We start from the raw sequence: 17,725 nt of genomic DNA on the forward strand, positions 1-17,725 counted from the left end.
TTTTTAGTAAAAAAAATTGAAAAAATTTCGAAAATTAGCGATTTTTAAATTTGTAATTTTTTTGGAGGTTTCCCCCATTTACGGGGAACGAGGGAAATTTTTTCAATTTTTAAGGGTAATGTCTTCGACTAGATACGATTTGTGATCTTTTGACGTATCATTGAAAGAAATCGGCTTGGTGAGAGCTGAAAAAAGTGGTAACAGACACACAAAAAAAAAACACATAATAAAATTAATACCTTGTCAGCTCTGCATCAAAGCTAAAATTAAATCATTTTTCTTAACAAACTCCTCTACAATAAACTTATCTAGAAGCATTAGAGTTATGGATATGGAGAAAAATGGCAAAGACAAAATGGATAGACAAGAATTAAAATGAGAAAGTGCTAGAAAAAGTACGAGAAGAAATACAGCTGGATGAAGGTGATTGAATCAAGAAAAATAAAGTTAATTGGACATATGCGGCTCAATGACTTTAAAATCAATATCTTCAAAGGAAAATTAATAAGGATGAAACCAAGAGGTCACTCAAGGAAACAATATTTTAAAGATATCTTGGAACTCGTGAACTGTGCGTCTTTTGTTTCAATGAATAATTGTCATCAAACACAGAATAGTGGCTTCAACGACAAGGCATTGCCTTTAATAGATGACGATGACTTACTTTACAATATACTTAATAACAGTTTATCATAAACCACTATAATATACAAAAAATTGATTGATCTAAATGATTTAGCTAAAAATGTCATATTTCATACTTAACTTGTAAGCATGATTTAAAACCAATAAATGTTTACATTTAATTTATTTATGAAAAATTTATGATGTAATTATTTTTTTGGTATCTTTGAATTCAATGAGTTTTAGCTAATACAAAAATATATAAAGTGATCTTCTTTTTTTTCCTCGCCTTTTTTATAACTATGTGGTGTCGGCTACCCTTATCCTAAACTTCAACTTGTCACAATTTCCCATATCATCTACACACATGGCAGCCGTCCTCATATCGCATTCAATAGCATCCTTTCATCTCTTTTTTGATCTTCCTCTACCTCTTCTTCCTTCAACATTTATTTCTATAACTGTTCTTACAGCTTTCGATTTCTCTCTTCTCATAACATGACCAAACCATCTAAGTCTATTTTCTCTTATCTTATTCACGATTGACGCTACACTTGTACTCCCTCTTATATGCTCGTTCCTTATTCTATCTTGTCTAGTCACTCCACTCATCCATCTAAGCATTCTTATCTCTGATAAACTCATTCACTGCTCTATTCTATTGTCAACCACTTAACACTAAACAATACATCATAGATGATCTCATTATAGTTTTGTAGATTTTATCTTTCAGCCTCATTGAAATTGTAGTAACTCAAAATAAATGTTAAGAATAGGTTTTTGGGGTAAGTTAGCACAATGACAATTTTATTTTAAGTATCTACTTGTTTATTAAAATAAGAAATGTATATCTCTATTGGGGTCGCAGAGTCCGGGGGTTTAGAACAATAAAGACAAGTAGATATAAAGAAACAAATGTAGAGCACCCATGAATATAACACGATTATTTTAAGATAAAATGCATAGTGTATAATGATCAATGTAACACATGTATACATATATAGTAGCTAGTATACAACAGTTTATATGTTATGACAGATAAATAAATTATTTATTTGCATACAATTAATATAAAATATTAATTTTTCATTGATAAATATAAAATACGTAATACAAAACATTGGGCATATTACGACAAAATTCTGTTTTCGCGTAACACACCAGACGCTTCTCTCCACTTCGCCACCCGCACTTATTCCTGTGTCTTACATCCTCATCAATACCACCGTTCTTTTGCACAACTGATCCTAAATACTTAAAACTGTCCACCTCTTCAATCACGTCCTCGCCTATTGTCACTGATTCCCTCATTTCACCTACATTGTGTTTTCCTTTGTCAAACATGTACTCTGTATACTCTATCTTATTCCTAATTATTCTTAATTCCTTTCATTCAAGCGCTGAACTATACTACTCTAGAATTTGATTAATTTCCTCCCCATTTTCTCCTATCGTCAGCAAACAACATGCATCACGGTGCATATCCTTGTATTTCTCTAGTAATTTCATTTATCAATATAGAAACTAAGTAAGACTTTAAAACAGAACCTTGGTGCACTTTTACTCTTACCCTAAAGTCTTACTTTATTTCACCAACACTTTTAAACCTAGTTCGAGTGCCATCATACATATCCTATATTAAATTTCCATATTACTACAAACAATAAACTACATAAATACTCTAACACAATAAAAATACAGATATAGATATGATCATGCATTTACACTGAAAATACTAAACTAGAATCAGAAGAAGTTCTCAGGATGGTATTTAGAAGTTCTCTAGGAAAGTGAATAAATTTTTTTATACTGTAACAGTATACAAATGGATAACGCCAATACATAGGGACGATCGCGCTTATAACCCCTAAAAAAAAGCTTCTGGAAATTCGTCTAAACCAGAAGAAAAAAATTAGAGGATGAATTTCATTCCTCTCCATTGATTATCGATATTGGTCAAAATCTTGTCATATTTGTGTAAATCCAAGTTGTTTAAGTGTTTAAACTAGTAAAATATTCTCCTTTTTTTTAATCATATCATTTTTTTATTAAATTTAATGAAAATCATTATTTTTATTTATTTTTGCAAAATTTAGTATGAGTAAAGATTTCATTTTAAGTCTTAAGATTTATTTTACACCAATTATATTCAATTTAAGAAGGAATTGAAACATATTATATTATATATGGGATAATTTTACCTACATCGTAACCCAAGTACATACCAGTAAAGCATTATAATAGGATTTTTCAAAAAAATGGGTGATCCAAATTAAGCGACTCTTCTCTACTATTCTTTCTATTGAAAATCAAAACGTATTTTTTATTCATAATTAATTTCATCGTGAGGAAATTTATCCTAACATTTTTTTTTAATTTGAATAATTTATTTTATTTTCATTGAAGGTCATAAAGACCATTCCAAAGGAAGTTTTCTTAACCATTGATACTCCGAGATGGGTGGTTAGTCCATCGGCAAAGAGAGGGGTGGTGACTCTAATTACTGAAATGAACTCTCGCTCAGTAAATAAACCACCCGTGACCTAGTTTTGAACTCGAGACAATGCTCGTCAAGCACTGCCGTGCTACCGTTTTTTATAAAAAATTTTTGTACTTAAAAAGTTTATTTTAAATACATTTAATTGTAATAAAAGTAATTTAATCGAATAATCATTATTTTATAGCATTTTAAACAATTAGTTTTTTTAGAGAACATATATTTATTATCTTAATGAGTATGACATCAAAATATAAATTATTAAGAACTTTAAAAGATGAAAAACTCTATTTTTGTGTTCATTCACTCCAAGTCTATTTATTGATCATATTTAATTTCAACTTCCATCTTTCCAGTTATTCCAATAGCTTCCATTTGAATTTTCACATCCTGGAAATAAGAAATTAATTAGTTTTTTTTGTTAGAAACAAACAAGATTATTGACATAATGACAGTTGTGTTATACGTTGTCATCTAACATAAGATAACATAAAAATTGGGCCTCTGAAATATTGTAAAACAACTTCAAACATTTTTTATTCAATATTTGATATTTAAAGAAGCATTATTTCCAAAATTTGTATTAAGTAAAAAGTCACATGTTATGATTTATAACCAACTCTGTATCCTATTTCTGCAGTGGCGTATTAACAGGGGACACTTTGGAATCCGGATACCTCTCCTCATTGACATAAAATCATGTTTAAGGGAACGAAATGACAAAGACCACTACTCTAAATCTAAATGATATTTGTACATCTTTATAATAAATTCTTAAATATGACATTGAATTCCTATAAATTATCCAAATTATTTTAAAACCAAAATTATATTTAAAATATAAATTTAGAACTAACAAATATTCAAACTAAAAACTCAGAAAAAATAAATATAAATATTAATTTTCCCAATTCAATAAATTTTATTCGCGGAATATTAAACTAATATATATATATATATACAGTTATGTGCTAACTGTCATTAGTGTCCTGGAATACTCATATATTTGGCGACACTATTTAATAAATTTTTAAACAAGATACATCATCATATGCAAAAAAATGTATTCATATTTTTTGTGCCCTAGGGCAATTTTATGCATCCGTTGCTTCCCCTTAGCCTGCTCAGTATGTATATAAATAAAAACACGTTGACAACGACTACAAAAACTACTACTGAAAAGGTAAAAATACAAATAATATAAATAATAATTAATAGGTCAACATGACCATACAATATCGATATCAAGTCAAAAAACTTACAGGATACATACTCGATGGCTGCAAGTATGTTTTTGCTCCAGTTTTAGAACCAAACACTGTAAAATAAAAATATATATTTGAAAAGATTTCTAGTTGCGCTACTAATTGTGATTACGCCTATATGGCGTCTATATAGAGAGCATTTATGTGTCGATCTTAAAACTTAAAATGCTGAAAGCACAGAGGAGACTATAACCGCTTGGCATCATACAATAACATACTCTTCGGATAAATCATAAAGGGGACGTTTCTGAGCCTCACTAGAGTTAGAGATACAAAAACCCTTTGTGTCCCATTCTCCTATACATTTTTAACAAAGATAATACAGATAGTTAAGTTATTGATATTACTGTGTTATATTTCTTTTAATTTTTATAATACTTGATAAACCAGTATCAAATGGGATAAAAAAACATTATACCAAAAATGCATAAAAAATGGCACTATATATAACATAAAACAATTCTCAATAAAATAAATGTAATTTTTTTTCAAATTTCAATTTGAATAAATTCTATGTAAGTAAAAAATAGTCACTTATGTTCCAAGAATTATTAACGTTAAACATAAAATAAGATAGCACAATAGGGTCGCGGCATAGTATGGACATGGCATAGTAGAGACAAGTATAGATGATATGANACTTATGTTCCAAGAATTATTAACGTTAAACATAAAATAAGATAGCACAATAGGGTCGCGGCATAGTATGGACATGGCATAGTTGAGACAAGTATAGATGATATGATAATAAATATAGTTTAAAAAAACTAAAAAACACACTTTTAAAGAACATCGAACTAAAGTTAAAAATAATTTTTAAAATAAGCGTAAAACAATAATGAACGAAAAGTACTAGTATTATTGTGATAAAAGCGTCGGGCGCTCAATATACGAAAAATATAGCACAAAGCACCCACGCTTTTATCACAATAATACTAGTACTTTTCGTTCATTATTTTGTTTTACGCTTATTTTAAAAATTATTTTTAACTTTTTAGTTCGATGTTCTTTAAAAGCGTGTTTTTTAGTTTTTTTAAACTATATTTATTTTTCACTTTTTAGTTACATGTTATGATAGTAGTTACTATCAATATCATGGTTGTAACGGGTAAAGGGGAATCAGGGTTCGATTCCGGAGAGGGAGTCTGAGAAACGGCTACCACATCCAAGGAAAGCAGCAGGCGCGCAACGTGGAGGTAGTGACGTAAAATGACGATACGGGAATCATCCTTTGTAATCGGAATAAATACCCTATATATCTCTTAATGAGAATAAAGCGTATTAATATATAAGTTTTAATAGTAATTAAAATATATATATATATACATGTAAAGCGACTTAAGTACGTAAACGTATCATGCACGAGGTATAGCTGTGTTTTGTTGGCGGGCGGGGCGCGAGGCATATATGGCGGCAGCGGCGTCGGCTGTAGGGATATATAAATGAATATTAACATATACGTATATATAAATAATAATATATATATGTATATATATATTAATATTAGCGGCGATGGTAAGAATATATAATCTTCGCATAATATCGTGGCACTTTCGTTGGCGTCGACGACGCGATGTCCGGCGTGATCCTCGGGCGTCAAAAGGTTAGCAGCGTTGATGGCGACGGTGCGCGAGTGGAGATCGGTTTATTGACGTTGCCACTTTGACAACAGGAAGAATACTACGGTATCATTAGCGGCGGTACGTCGTCGGCCGTGCGGCAGCACTTGCTGGACTTTGCACCGCGGCGTATAACGCGCGGTGTTGGTCAGTCAAATACTCAAAATTATACAGAAAAAAATAGTATAGGCGCCGAATTGTGAGCGGGGTGGGGTGAATGCGTTACGACGGTCTAGTCTCAAGGTCATAGACGACGGCATACGCGACATAATAACACGTGCCGCGTGGAGTTACAAACTAACAACATACAAAATACATGTGAAACTAATATAAGCGTGTTAATGATTAAAATTACTATCAAACGCTTCGATGCTAATCTGTAGATAGTGTTTAATTTTAAGAAATTGGTAGATTATTTCAAAAACAACAATAACTCTTATTCCCTTCATTTTATCCCGATTAGTAATTTGATTTATAATCATAATATATGAATGAATAATAATTATAGTAATTAAATTTAGTATGAAATTGATATTCAATAATTTAATATTGTAATTTTTACGGAGATATAAAAATAATAAAATAGTTGTATATTTCTTTACTTTTAACGCGTAAAACAATTTAAAGAGCTTGACTAATAAAGTTATAAGTTTTATACATTGGAAAACAAGGAACTTTCATCAGAAACAAAAATGTACTTTTCTAAATCAACTTTTCTCGATGTTTTCAAATATGCAATTAAACTTTTTCTATCACTCAAGTTTTAATATTATTACTTGTTATTAAAAAATAAGTATTTACATAAAAAAAAAAATAATTAAGAATTTTTTTCAATTTTTGAGGGTAATATCTTCAACTAGATACGAATTGTAGTCATTTGACGTATCGTTGAAAAAAGTAGGTCAAGTTAGACCACAGAAAACAAATGATAACAAGAAAATACCCTCTAAGCTTTGCATCAAAGCTAAAATCTAAAATATAGTAAAATAATTTTATTATGAATAAGAAATTTAAATGAAATAAAAATCAAATGTCTTGAAAATTTATTCTATATCAAAAAGAATTAAGAAAAAAATGCAAGAACGCCTTGCCACAAGCAGGTTAGAATCTTATACCCCAAGCGCGTAAAAACACTAGTGTTACCGATTCGGCAACCGTACGTCGCTTCCGTCAACGGAAAAAAATAGCAATATAAACTAATTCAAATTTCACTATTATATTTCTCTACTTTAAAAAGCAAAAAAAATTAAATAAGTTTAACTTTCTATGCTATATTAATTTGATTTATATAATATTTACGAAAATCAGTGTACTCCCCTTGTCAGGTTTTTAAAATAAAATAAAATACAAAACCCAAATTTTTAACACAAAAATAGCATATTTTTGAATGTGGTAATCATTTACACCATGAATACAAATCCAGAGGTCAAATTTTCTTTTTCAAATTAAAGTATATTATATAAGCTTTAATTTAAGGTATATATAAAAGTGTCAGTCTTTCTGGAACATTTTCAAAAGTTAAGTTGTAAATGGTAAAAAATTACCATTTTGAAACCCTTCCTGTAGGCAGGTAAAGGGTCAAATATTCGTAAAAATATATGAAATGGTTGTTAAATACCTAAGGTATCTATAAAAAAAAAAACCCAGCACAGGTGGGTCGCGGCACGGTGGTGACGTGGCATAGTTGGATCAAGTATAATGATATCTGACAGTGATTAAAATCACTATCATAAGTTGTCATTTTAAATCCCTCCTTGTGGTCAGGTAAAGGGTCAGATTTACAAAAAAAATATACCAAATGAAAGGTAATGATATCATGCATCCATATAAAAAAATGGTTTGGTCATTTTTAAAAAAGTTATTACAATTTTAAGTAAAAAAAAATTGAAAAAATTAGGGATTTTTTTGGAGGTTTCCCCCACTTACGGGGAACGAGGGAAATTTTTTCAATTTTTGAGGGTAATGTCTTCGACTAGATACGATTTGTGATCTTTTGACGTATCGTTGAAAGAAATCCATTTGGTGAGAGCTGAGAAAAAGTGGTAAAAGACAAAAAAAAACACATCATAGTAAAACCAATACCTTCTCAGCTTGGCATCGAAGCTAAAAGTTATGGCAGTTCTAAGTAAAAAAATTGAAAAAATGTCGAAAATTAGAGGTTTTTTAATTTTTTGGGGGATTTCCCTTAATGTCTTCGACTAGATACAATTTATGATCTTTGACGTATTTTTCATAAATATTGGTCCAGTGAGATCTGTGATTGAATGGAAACAGACACAAAAAAAAAAAATAAATAAAAAAAAAAAAAACACATCATAGTAAAATTTATACCTTCTCATCTTGGCATCGAAGCTAAAAATTGAATAATGTTTTAATAATAAAATCGTTTTAAACATAAAAGTTTATTAAGTTCAATTTCAATTAACATTAAGCTCAATTGATAGATAATATTATACTGTATTTAAACATACAATGAACAACTTTTTTTAATTCGACTCTAGTATCAAATATTTAAAATACAAGCTCATAATTACAATACTATCACTCAAGCATATTGTATATAAACTCTAATTTTTTTAATGAGCGAATACATACTTTGATTATATATTTTTTCAACAATTTCCAAATCATTTATGTCGGAAAGAAAAATTGTTGCTTGAACCACTGAAATTACCACATAAAAATTATTTTTACAAGCTATAGTCATAAATATCATTTAATACCCTATAAATATAAATAATGACTAAACATAAAAAATATAAACAAGAAAATCTTATTTCCCTAGTGTTATTTAAATGTATATGCATATAATTATTTATATAAACTCTTTGGTAACTTATAGTAAATAAATTTGATTTGACAAAGTTTTAGTGAATTTTATAAAAACACATTAAATAAACGATTGATCTTATATATCAGTTATAAATTTAGTATAATAATACCAAATTATTTTTAATAAACAAGCCGGAATTAACTACATGGGTCCCGAGCGGTACCTTGAGCTGGGCCCTTCTATTACTTCACATGAAAAAGTGACAAGCAAAAATAATTTTTTAACATTTCACTATACTTATATTTTGTATATTTTAAAAATTTAAATCAAAACAAACCATTCCTAGTAGAAGATCCAGCTGCTTCAAGAATAGCTATCACATTTCTAAAAGTTTGTATTGTTTGCTCTTCCAAATTATCAGAAACTAACTTCAATGAACCAGGTGTATAACCTAGTGTACCAGATACAAAAACTGTATTTCCAGCCACAACAGCTTGGCTTAAATATTATAAATTTAAATTAAATTAAAAATTTTAATTAAATTTAAATTAAAAAACACATAACATATCAGTATATTTTAACATTTAATTTTGCAAATCAGGGCCAAGCAAGAAAGATGTACACACAAAAAAAATATGAGCAAAAAAGGGTCATTTGATTGTAAATTATTTTTGGGCGTATCTATAAGCACGTGCCTCCTTCAATGTCAAATTTTGAGGGACACTATTTTTTATCTTTCATTATTGATCATAATAATAATTATTAGCCAATAATGAATAAATACGTATTGACTTGTAGTTACCTATCACATTCTGTTTTTGTTATTTTATGTGTACATTTTAATAGCTATAGCCAACTATATATCTATTTTCAATTTTTGACAGCAGTAGAATATAAATAAAATACGAATTTATTACTTATGGTATCTAATAGTAGCCTACGAAGATTATAATAATTAAATTGTTTTTTTTTTTTGTATATTATATTTTATAAATAGTATTTATGATCCGTGTATTGTTTTATTATTTAATAAGCTTAAATGTCAACAATTATTTTAATTAAAAATTCATATTTTTTATTAATAATGTAAAAAATTAATATGGTCTGAGGACTCCCCGGGACATTGTAGGATGATAATTTTTGATACCTACGCGTGATTAAGAGGTAAATCTCGCACGCTTCCGAGTTTGGGGTATCGCGCTTATGATTTAGCAAAGGCCCCACAAAGTATAATACAGATACTGATGCAAACGTTTAACTAATAAATATTGATATTTGTACATGTACAATCATACAATATATATTATGCTGAATTTGAAAAAAATTATGTTTGGTCAAATGATCACGTAAGATGTAACACCGCCTATTTTATATTTTGACCAAGATGACCTGTCAACGCCATTTTAATCATCGATATGTGGGACATAGACTGGTAAATTCAGATTAATAATTGAGTTAACAGAATAAGTGCTAAACGAAAAATTGGGAATACAATATATTCAATGGTATAGAAATTTTATTTTTTTACCAATGAAAAATTAATAAAACTGAGATAAGCAGTGTTACATCGTAAGCGATATTAAATTGATCTTAAATATTAGTCAAAATACAAGTACAATTTAGTCAAAAAAATATGAATAGAATTATTTATATCCTTAAATATTTACCAGCTGCGATTTTTTTAGACTCAAGTATTTTAGTTAAATTTAATTACATATAGTATTTATGTTTTAGACATTAAAATTTTTAAGTTATGGTTCAAAACTAAAATTAATAATTTATAATATTTTAATAAAAAAATTTTAAGTAACTCTATGTTTAATGTAAATATACATTTTTATTTTCATGATAAAACAGTTATAAAAATTATGTACAAGTGTAAATTTTTAATAATTTGGAGAATCTAAACGAAAAGTGAGTTTAACTTTAAATAAGCTTACTTCATTGTCCCAACCACAGGTAAGGGAGCTTTTGATGTTCGGATATAGTTAACATCTGTAGTCATAATTTTACAAAATTTCTTATGAATCCTGATGAAATCTCAAAATACTTAATTCACTAAATCTGTCATGTACTAATAATAACGGTAACTTTGATTTACTATAGTTAGTAAAAAATATTATGTAATGGGTCATAATTACGTAACAAGAAAAAATAATAAGAGGTTTGATATTTGATTTATTTTTTTCATAAGTAATTTTTTAATTCTAAATGTTTTGAAGTTACAGCTAAATATAAGTAGATAATTGTATTATAACATAAAATATAATCACAGGATATTTATTAAGTATAATTTGTTATTACTAGTATTTGATGAACCACAATGTTGCTTAATTTTACATAAATATTCACAATTATTCTAAAACATAATTGTAAAACTTAATAGTATATACTCACAGTATTAATTACAAAATTTAATACATAATATTGACTAATATCTTATAACTGATATTATTAAGATTATTTTCAAACAAATGTGCATTTGTAATATGTCATGATTTATTATTATATACACATATTATAAGACATTATTAACTATAAAATTTAATCACAAAACAATAAATCTATTATTCTATAGAGTTAAATTATAGACAAAATTTCAACTATGCGTATTTTAAATTAACCAATATATGTATAAAAAATTAGATAGAAGGGAGAACAGTTTCCAAAAACTTTTTAATATCCTTTAATTCCTGTAAAAACAAAAATGTATATAATATTACAATGAAAATATATAAATGTCTTTGTAAAAAGTAGTATATTTTTTATGATAAATATACAGTGATTTTTTAAAAATTATACTACCAAGTTTTTTTTTTTAATAATAATTTTTTATAAAAATATACTGAAATAGATATATAAAATTTAAATTAACCATGATGAAAATCAAAATTATTACTAATGAAAGATATTTATTAGGATAAATTTTAAACATGTGTCCGGTTAATTTCAACATAGTTCATAAAATTTAAAAAAACTTAATTGTGTGTACCTTTATGAAAAAATCAAAGTTTAAAGAAAAAATTGTTGGTATTACTTATCATAAATCACCCTGCATATATATTAATAATGTAATTTATTAACCTCATAATTCATATCATAAAATAAATAAATAAAATACAAACCGCATCAGATGAGCTATGCATCAAGCCTCTGTAGGTTTTTAGTTCAGTATTTTTAGCAAAAGACTTCAAAATAGATGCTGATAATTGTCCCCATTTAAGTGGTACAATTGGATCACAGTCACCATGACATTGGATGATAGGAATATTTTTGTTTCCTACTGCTGCCTAAAACGAAACAATAATTTAAAAATAATAACAATAATAGTCAACAAAGTTAAAAAAAAACAATGTCAAAGGATAAATTACGTGATCAAATTGACATTCCACTATTATTAATTTTAAAATACTCTCTAAAATATAAAAAAGTGGCAGTTAATTTTTTGTTAGTATAGAATATGAATAATAAAAATACTCCTAGTAAATTAACTAAAAGGGTACATGGAAAGAACAATGAGTCACTTTTATTTAAAATAGAAATTTTGGTGATGCAAAATTTATATTGTTGTAGTATAGGTTTTAAGCTGTTAAACTAATAACAAAAGTAGATTATTCAAGAGTTACAGCAGTCAGGAGATTTAGCTTACTGAAAAATAACAAAATTGATATTGGATTAAAATAAAATGAATTATTATTAATTAACATAAATTTAAATATAATAATTTTTGTTAATATTATTAAGTAATAACCTGTACTCGATAAAATAAAACTTCAAAAATGACTATACTTTGAAAAGCTTATTTTTATAGGGTGATCAACTAATAATAAGACACTCACTTTCTTAGAACTATAAAATATTTTCAATTTTTAAAAGGAAAATATTGTTTGATTTAAAAAACTACAATAGTATGTAGTTAAATCAATTTTTTTCATCTTTTTAGAGATAAAAAACCCTTAATTTTTATTCTCTTAAATGTGAACCTCTATCTTTGGTTTGATTATACAATAAAAAAAACTGTTGGTGTTTAAAAATTTTTCAAAGATTTCGATTTAATTATAAATTTATCATAAATTTGATTTTCATAATATCATAAGCAACAAGAATCTGTTTCAATGTGCCATAAATTATTATCATTATTTGTTTTTACTATTCTAAATGATAGATATGTTAACAAGAATTATCATCAAAAACATGTTTATATGACAGCTTGAAGATATAACAATTACTGTATGCTAAACAGCAATTTATTAATAAAAATTTAGTCTAAAATTGATAAACTTTAACAAGTTATAACAGAAGAAAGGTGATTTATTGAATAAAAAAAATTATAAGAGCAAAATTTTTTTCTATCGTATTACTAAACTAAAAATAAGGGTTTCTATTAAATAAAATTCAAGTTAAGGTATTTTAGCCATGAATATATGAAACAAATATTATTTAACTATATATTATGGTAAGTTTTTAAATAAAATAATTTTTTCCTTTACAATAATTTTAAATTTTTAATAATTTCCAAGAAAATAAATATTCAATTAATTACTCTATATATAAATTATATAATTTTTTCTTAATAATATAGAAGTATAGATTGTTATTATATTTCAATTTTATTTCCATATTTAGCATAAATTTTAATTTGTTAAAACACTACTGTTTTGCATTTTAAAACATATAATACTATTATTAACAAAATAAATTACTACTATTGTTTTTTCTGTGTACCCTTTATATACAATATTAAATTATTAGTATCTTACTTCTGGGAATGATTTATGAAGCGGTATCCAACATGACAAAGCCATTACACCAGCTAATGGCTTCTTATAAGTAAAAGCAGAGTATAAGGCTAAAGCTCCACCTTGTGAAAAACCACCAAGTGCTATACGATTTGATGGAATGTTAGTAGATTCAATTTCACGATCAATGATATTGTGAACTAGTTTTGCAGCTTCTTTAATACCAGGCTCATCTTCTGGACCAGATTCATCTAAAGTGAACAAATCAAACCATGATGGCATACAAAATCCTTGATTTAGGGATACTGGCATTTGATTTCTAATTTAAAAATTTAAAAATTGTAAAATAAAAACAAATAAAGTTAACTTAAAATTTTAATTTACTTACGCTGAAGGACATATCACCTTCATATAAGGTTGTCTTATTTGTGACATAGCTTCAGCCCAGCCATTTCTAAAAAATATAAATATTAATAATAGCTTTTTATAAAATCTAATATTTAATTTAAAATTATAATGAAATAAATTTAAAAAAAAATAAGTAAATAATTGAAATTCTTTGCAAAGTTTATTGAACATCTTGTACATGTTTCAAAAATATATTCATTATTGGAATTAATTATAACTTTGTAGTTAATATAACTTTTATTTTTAATGAACATATAATACTTATAAAATTAGAATAAATTAAGTTAACAGAATGTTAACATGGCATTTTATAGACTAACAAAGAGATATGAAATTTGAATAATTGATTAGTAAACATATTATATTGAATAAAAATTTTAATTCACATAGAGAGTACTATAAATATATATAATAAATTGTTATAAAATAAAAATTTGACATTGAATGCATAGTTTAAAAAAATGATAACGCTAAACCCAATGTACTATCAAACGTTTTTAAGACTCGTACACTGCAATAAAAACTTTTACAGCACTTCAACAGATTTCCAAGAATTTTGTCAATAGCTCAAATTAGTTACCTGATGTCACTGTTTCTTAATATTGATATCAATTATTTTAGAAGTGTACAAGAAAAACCTGTTTCATGAAAAAAATGGTTAAGACAAACAAATGACTCTAGCATGATTCAAAATTGTACTGAGAAGAAATCATTTATATACCTTCCACTCTTCCAAATTTCATATTTCTAGTGATACTATATCAAGTTCTATGTTACCAGTTTCACCATTATTTCACATACCTTGTATAGTATTTAACATTTAATTAAATATCATGCATAATTTTTTAAATTTTTAAAAAGAAATTATTTTTTTATTGAAATAACATAATTTAAAATAAATGAATAATAATTTAAAGAAATGAATATTATTTGTTTAATTCAATTAAACACATATAATTTTATATAACACTGTATGAAAACTTAGAGTATAATATTGCCATATACTAACCCTGAATCTCCAAGTCCATGCAAAAATATTACCTGAAAAAAATTATATATATATATATATTAAATGCAATTTTAATTTTAAATTTTATAAATGCACAATATATTAGATTGTCAAAACATACTAAACCATTATTAATGTACTTAATGAAATACAAATTTAAAATAGAATTAAGTTTTTAATGCAAATATTTTAAATGATTTATAAATTGTTCTTTAAAGTCATAATTTATCTTAAAAATGTAACTAATAAAAATGTCTTCAACAACTATGATATAAAATTATTTCATAATAACTCATAATTTTTAAGATTTATCACTAAAACATAGCTTTCTTTTATTAATTATTATTTCTCTTACAAAAACTAAAACGTTCTTGTTGAAACTAAAATTATTCATTTTAAACAAAATAATTATATTTACTCACAGTAGCAGTCTGCTTAACCGACGAAGATATTATAATGGGATTGATGGACATATTTTTTGTTTGTTTTTTAGTAACAGTAAAATTTATTAGAGATACAATTATTAAAAAGAAAATCAATTTTGATGAAGTACAAGTTGATTTTCGATCTGCCGAACAATTGTGGTTATAAGAATCCATACAAATTAAATTAATTTTCATGGAACGTAAAAAAAAAAAGCATGCGACATTTAAAACTGATAAAATGAAAAATTAATTAAGATGTATTATGGTAATTTTGTTTTCATAAAATTATACCATACTAATATTCTTGCATAATAGCAATAAAATGCTAATCAAGAAGCGTATTATTATTTTTATAGTTCTGATTGTACAAAGAAAACTGGCCCCATATTACTTTTAATGATTATGCAAAATATTAATACAACTACTTAATGTAAACCTTATGTTAAATTTATTCAATGAAGAACGATTCAAATACTTGCTGATGACAACTAAATAACCTATATACTAATCAAGTTCAAATATTGAACTGAATAATAATTAAATTACATTTTTTCTGCAATACATGACATTTTATAAAGGTCAACTATAAATAATTCATTTTTATTCTTAAAAAATTATCATTATTAAGGAAGGCGCAGTGGACACTTCATATACTGTCAAATTTTAAAGTTACGCTTACACATACCACATTTAGTTGACAGATACGTTAACACACGTACAAAAGTATAAAAAGTAAATGAAAGAGTAACAAGTAGGGAAAAAAATCGTCATAAAAAATTTCTTATAAATGTTTATAGCTAAAAACTTTAAAGTTAAATTATATATACACCTACAAAATATACAAACATGATTTATAAAAACAATCGGTAGCATTTGAGAATGTGGTATAGTTGGGATCAATACAGATGATATCTGACAGTGATCAAAATCACAATCATAAGAAACGCTTCGATGCAAATCTATAGACACTGTTTAATTTTAATAAATTGGTTGATTATTGCAAAAGTAACATCAGCTCTTATTTCCTTAATTATATCCTTATATGTAATACTTTGATTTATAAATATAATATATGAATAAATACTAATTATAATAATTACATTTAGAATGAAATTAATAATTGATAATTTAATATTCTAATTTTTATGTAGAAATAATAAGTAGTTTTTACTTTTATGGCAAATGTGTATAAAAATTGAAGTGCTTAATGCAATACTTATCAAAAAAAAAAAATTTGTTTGTTACTTATAAACAAATTTACTGTTGTACAAATAATTTTCATCTGAAAACAACATAAACTTTTCTAAATTCATTTTCGTGACAATTTAAAATTAATAATTAGATTTTTTACTAAGCACTAATTTTTGATATAATTGCTAATTAGTTAAAAACGTGTTATAACATATATAATAAATACAAGATATACAATAAGTGATTTTAACGAAATTTTGGGATTTTTTTTATAAATTTACTGTAATTATACATCAATAATATATCAATCTAAACAAAACCATTTTTAAATCCTCATAAAATATTCTATGTAATAATATCAATTTCAAATTTACCAGTTGAACAGAAAAAAATGTTAAAGTTCAACATTTTTAAGTTATAAACTTTCCTAAAAATCAACATAAAAGAACCAAAAAAATAAGTTAAACATGACATTTTGGATTAAAATTTTGCACGGGTTATTTTTAACATATTAAAAGTCAAAATCAATTTTTATATGTAAATAATCATTTTTACAAAGTATTAATAATCTGAAAAAAAAGAAGCGATTAAGAAAGTGTAATTGCAGATTTGAAATAAGCGCAAAAATGTGGTTGGGTTATATTTTAAAGTATATTTTGGTATATGCTAATTAAAAAATGTTTCATTTTAGTGACATGATTTATCTGCATAATTTATTATAAAATCAAATTCTATACTCCTATTATTTGTGGAGATATTTAATATAAAAAAAAACCCAGCACAGGGGGGTCGCGGCACAGTGGTGACGTAGCATAGTTGGATCAAGTATAATGATATCTGACAGTGATTAAAATCACTATCAAAAAAAAAAACTCTTTGATGCAAATCTTTGGATAGTGTTTAATTTTAAAAAATTGGTGGATTATTTCAAAAGCTACATGATCTGCTATTTTCTTATTAATATCCTAAATGAAAAAAGGATTATTAAAAAATATTATTTCTCATGACAAAATTATATTGATCCATACATTTTTTAAAAAGTTATAGCATTTAAAAGTAAAAAATGTAAAATATAAAATCGAGAATTTTTACACAAAAAAAACATTTGGTAGCCATTTTCATCGCAAAGACAAAATAAAGTCCGAAATTTTTTTTTTTCCATAATAAAGTATATT

The 17,725-nt window shown here is 25.9% G+C and overlaps 2 protein-coding genes across 3 annotated transcripts; both read right to left on the reverse strand.

Moving 5' to 3' along the window:
- Window positions 1–3,261: 3,261 nt before the first annotated feature.
- LOC126898919 (2-iminobutanoate/2-iminopropanoate deaminase-like) lies at window positions 3,262–10,880 on the reverse strand. 2 transcript variants are annotated; one of them, XM_050673311.1, is made up of 5 exons: window positions 10,719–10,880; window positions 9,116–9,276; window positions 8,601–8,669; window positions 4,384–4,439; window positions 3,262–3,511 (listed from the first exon to the last, which is right to left on the reverse strand). In XM_050673311.1, the coding sequence occupies exons 1-5, from the start codon at window positions 10,781–10,783 to the stop codon at window positions 3,440–3,442; spliced, it is 423 nt and encodes a 140-aa protein (XP_050529268.1). In that variant the 5' UTR covers window positions 10,784–10,880; the 3' UTR covers window positions 3,262–3,439. The 2 variants fall into 2 exon arrangements, with proteins under 2 accessions (XP_050529268.1, XP_050529277.1); XM_050673320.1 differs by lacking the exon at window positions 8,601–8,669.
- Window positions 10,881–11,255: 375 nt separating this feature from the next.
- LOC126898881 (acyl-protein thioesterase 1) lies at window positions 11,256–15,576 on the reverse strand. Its single transcript, XM_050673286.1, has 6 exons — window positions 15,357–15,576; window positions 14,935–14,966; window positions 13,906–13,971; window positions 13,539–13,836; window positions 11,904–12,068; window positions 11,256–11,471 (listed from the first exon to the last, which is right to left on the reverse strand). The coding sequence occupies exons 1-6, from the start codon at window positions 15,552–15,554 to the stop codon at window positions 11,421–11,423; spliced, it is 810 nt and encodes a 269-aa protein (XP_050529243.1). The 5' UTR covers window positions 15,555–15,576; the 3' UTR covers window positions 11,256–11,420.
- Window positions 15,577–17,725: the final 2,149 nt, after the last annotated feature.

This window comes from Daktulosphaira vitifoliae, unplaced genomic scaffold (genome assembly GCF_025091365.1).
Source record: "Daktulosphaira vitifoliae isolate Bord-2020 unplaced genomic scaffold, ASM2509136v1 Scaffold_1, whole genome shotgun sequence".
NCBI lineage: Eukaryota > Metazoa > Arthropoda > Insecta > Hemiptera > Phylloxeridae > Daktulosphaira > Daktulosphaira vitifoliae.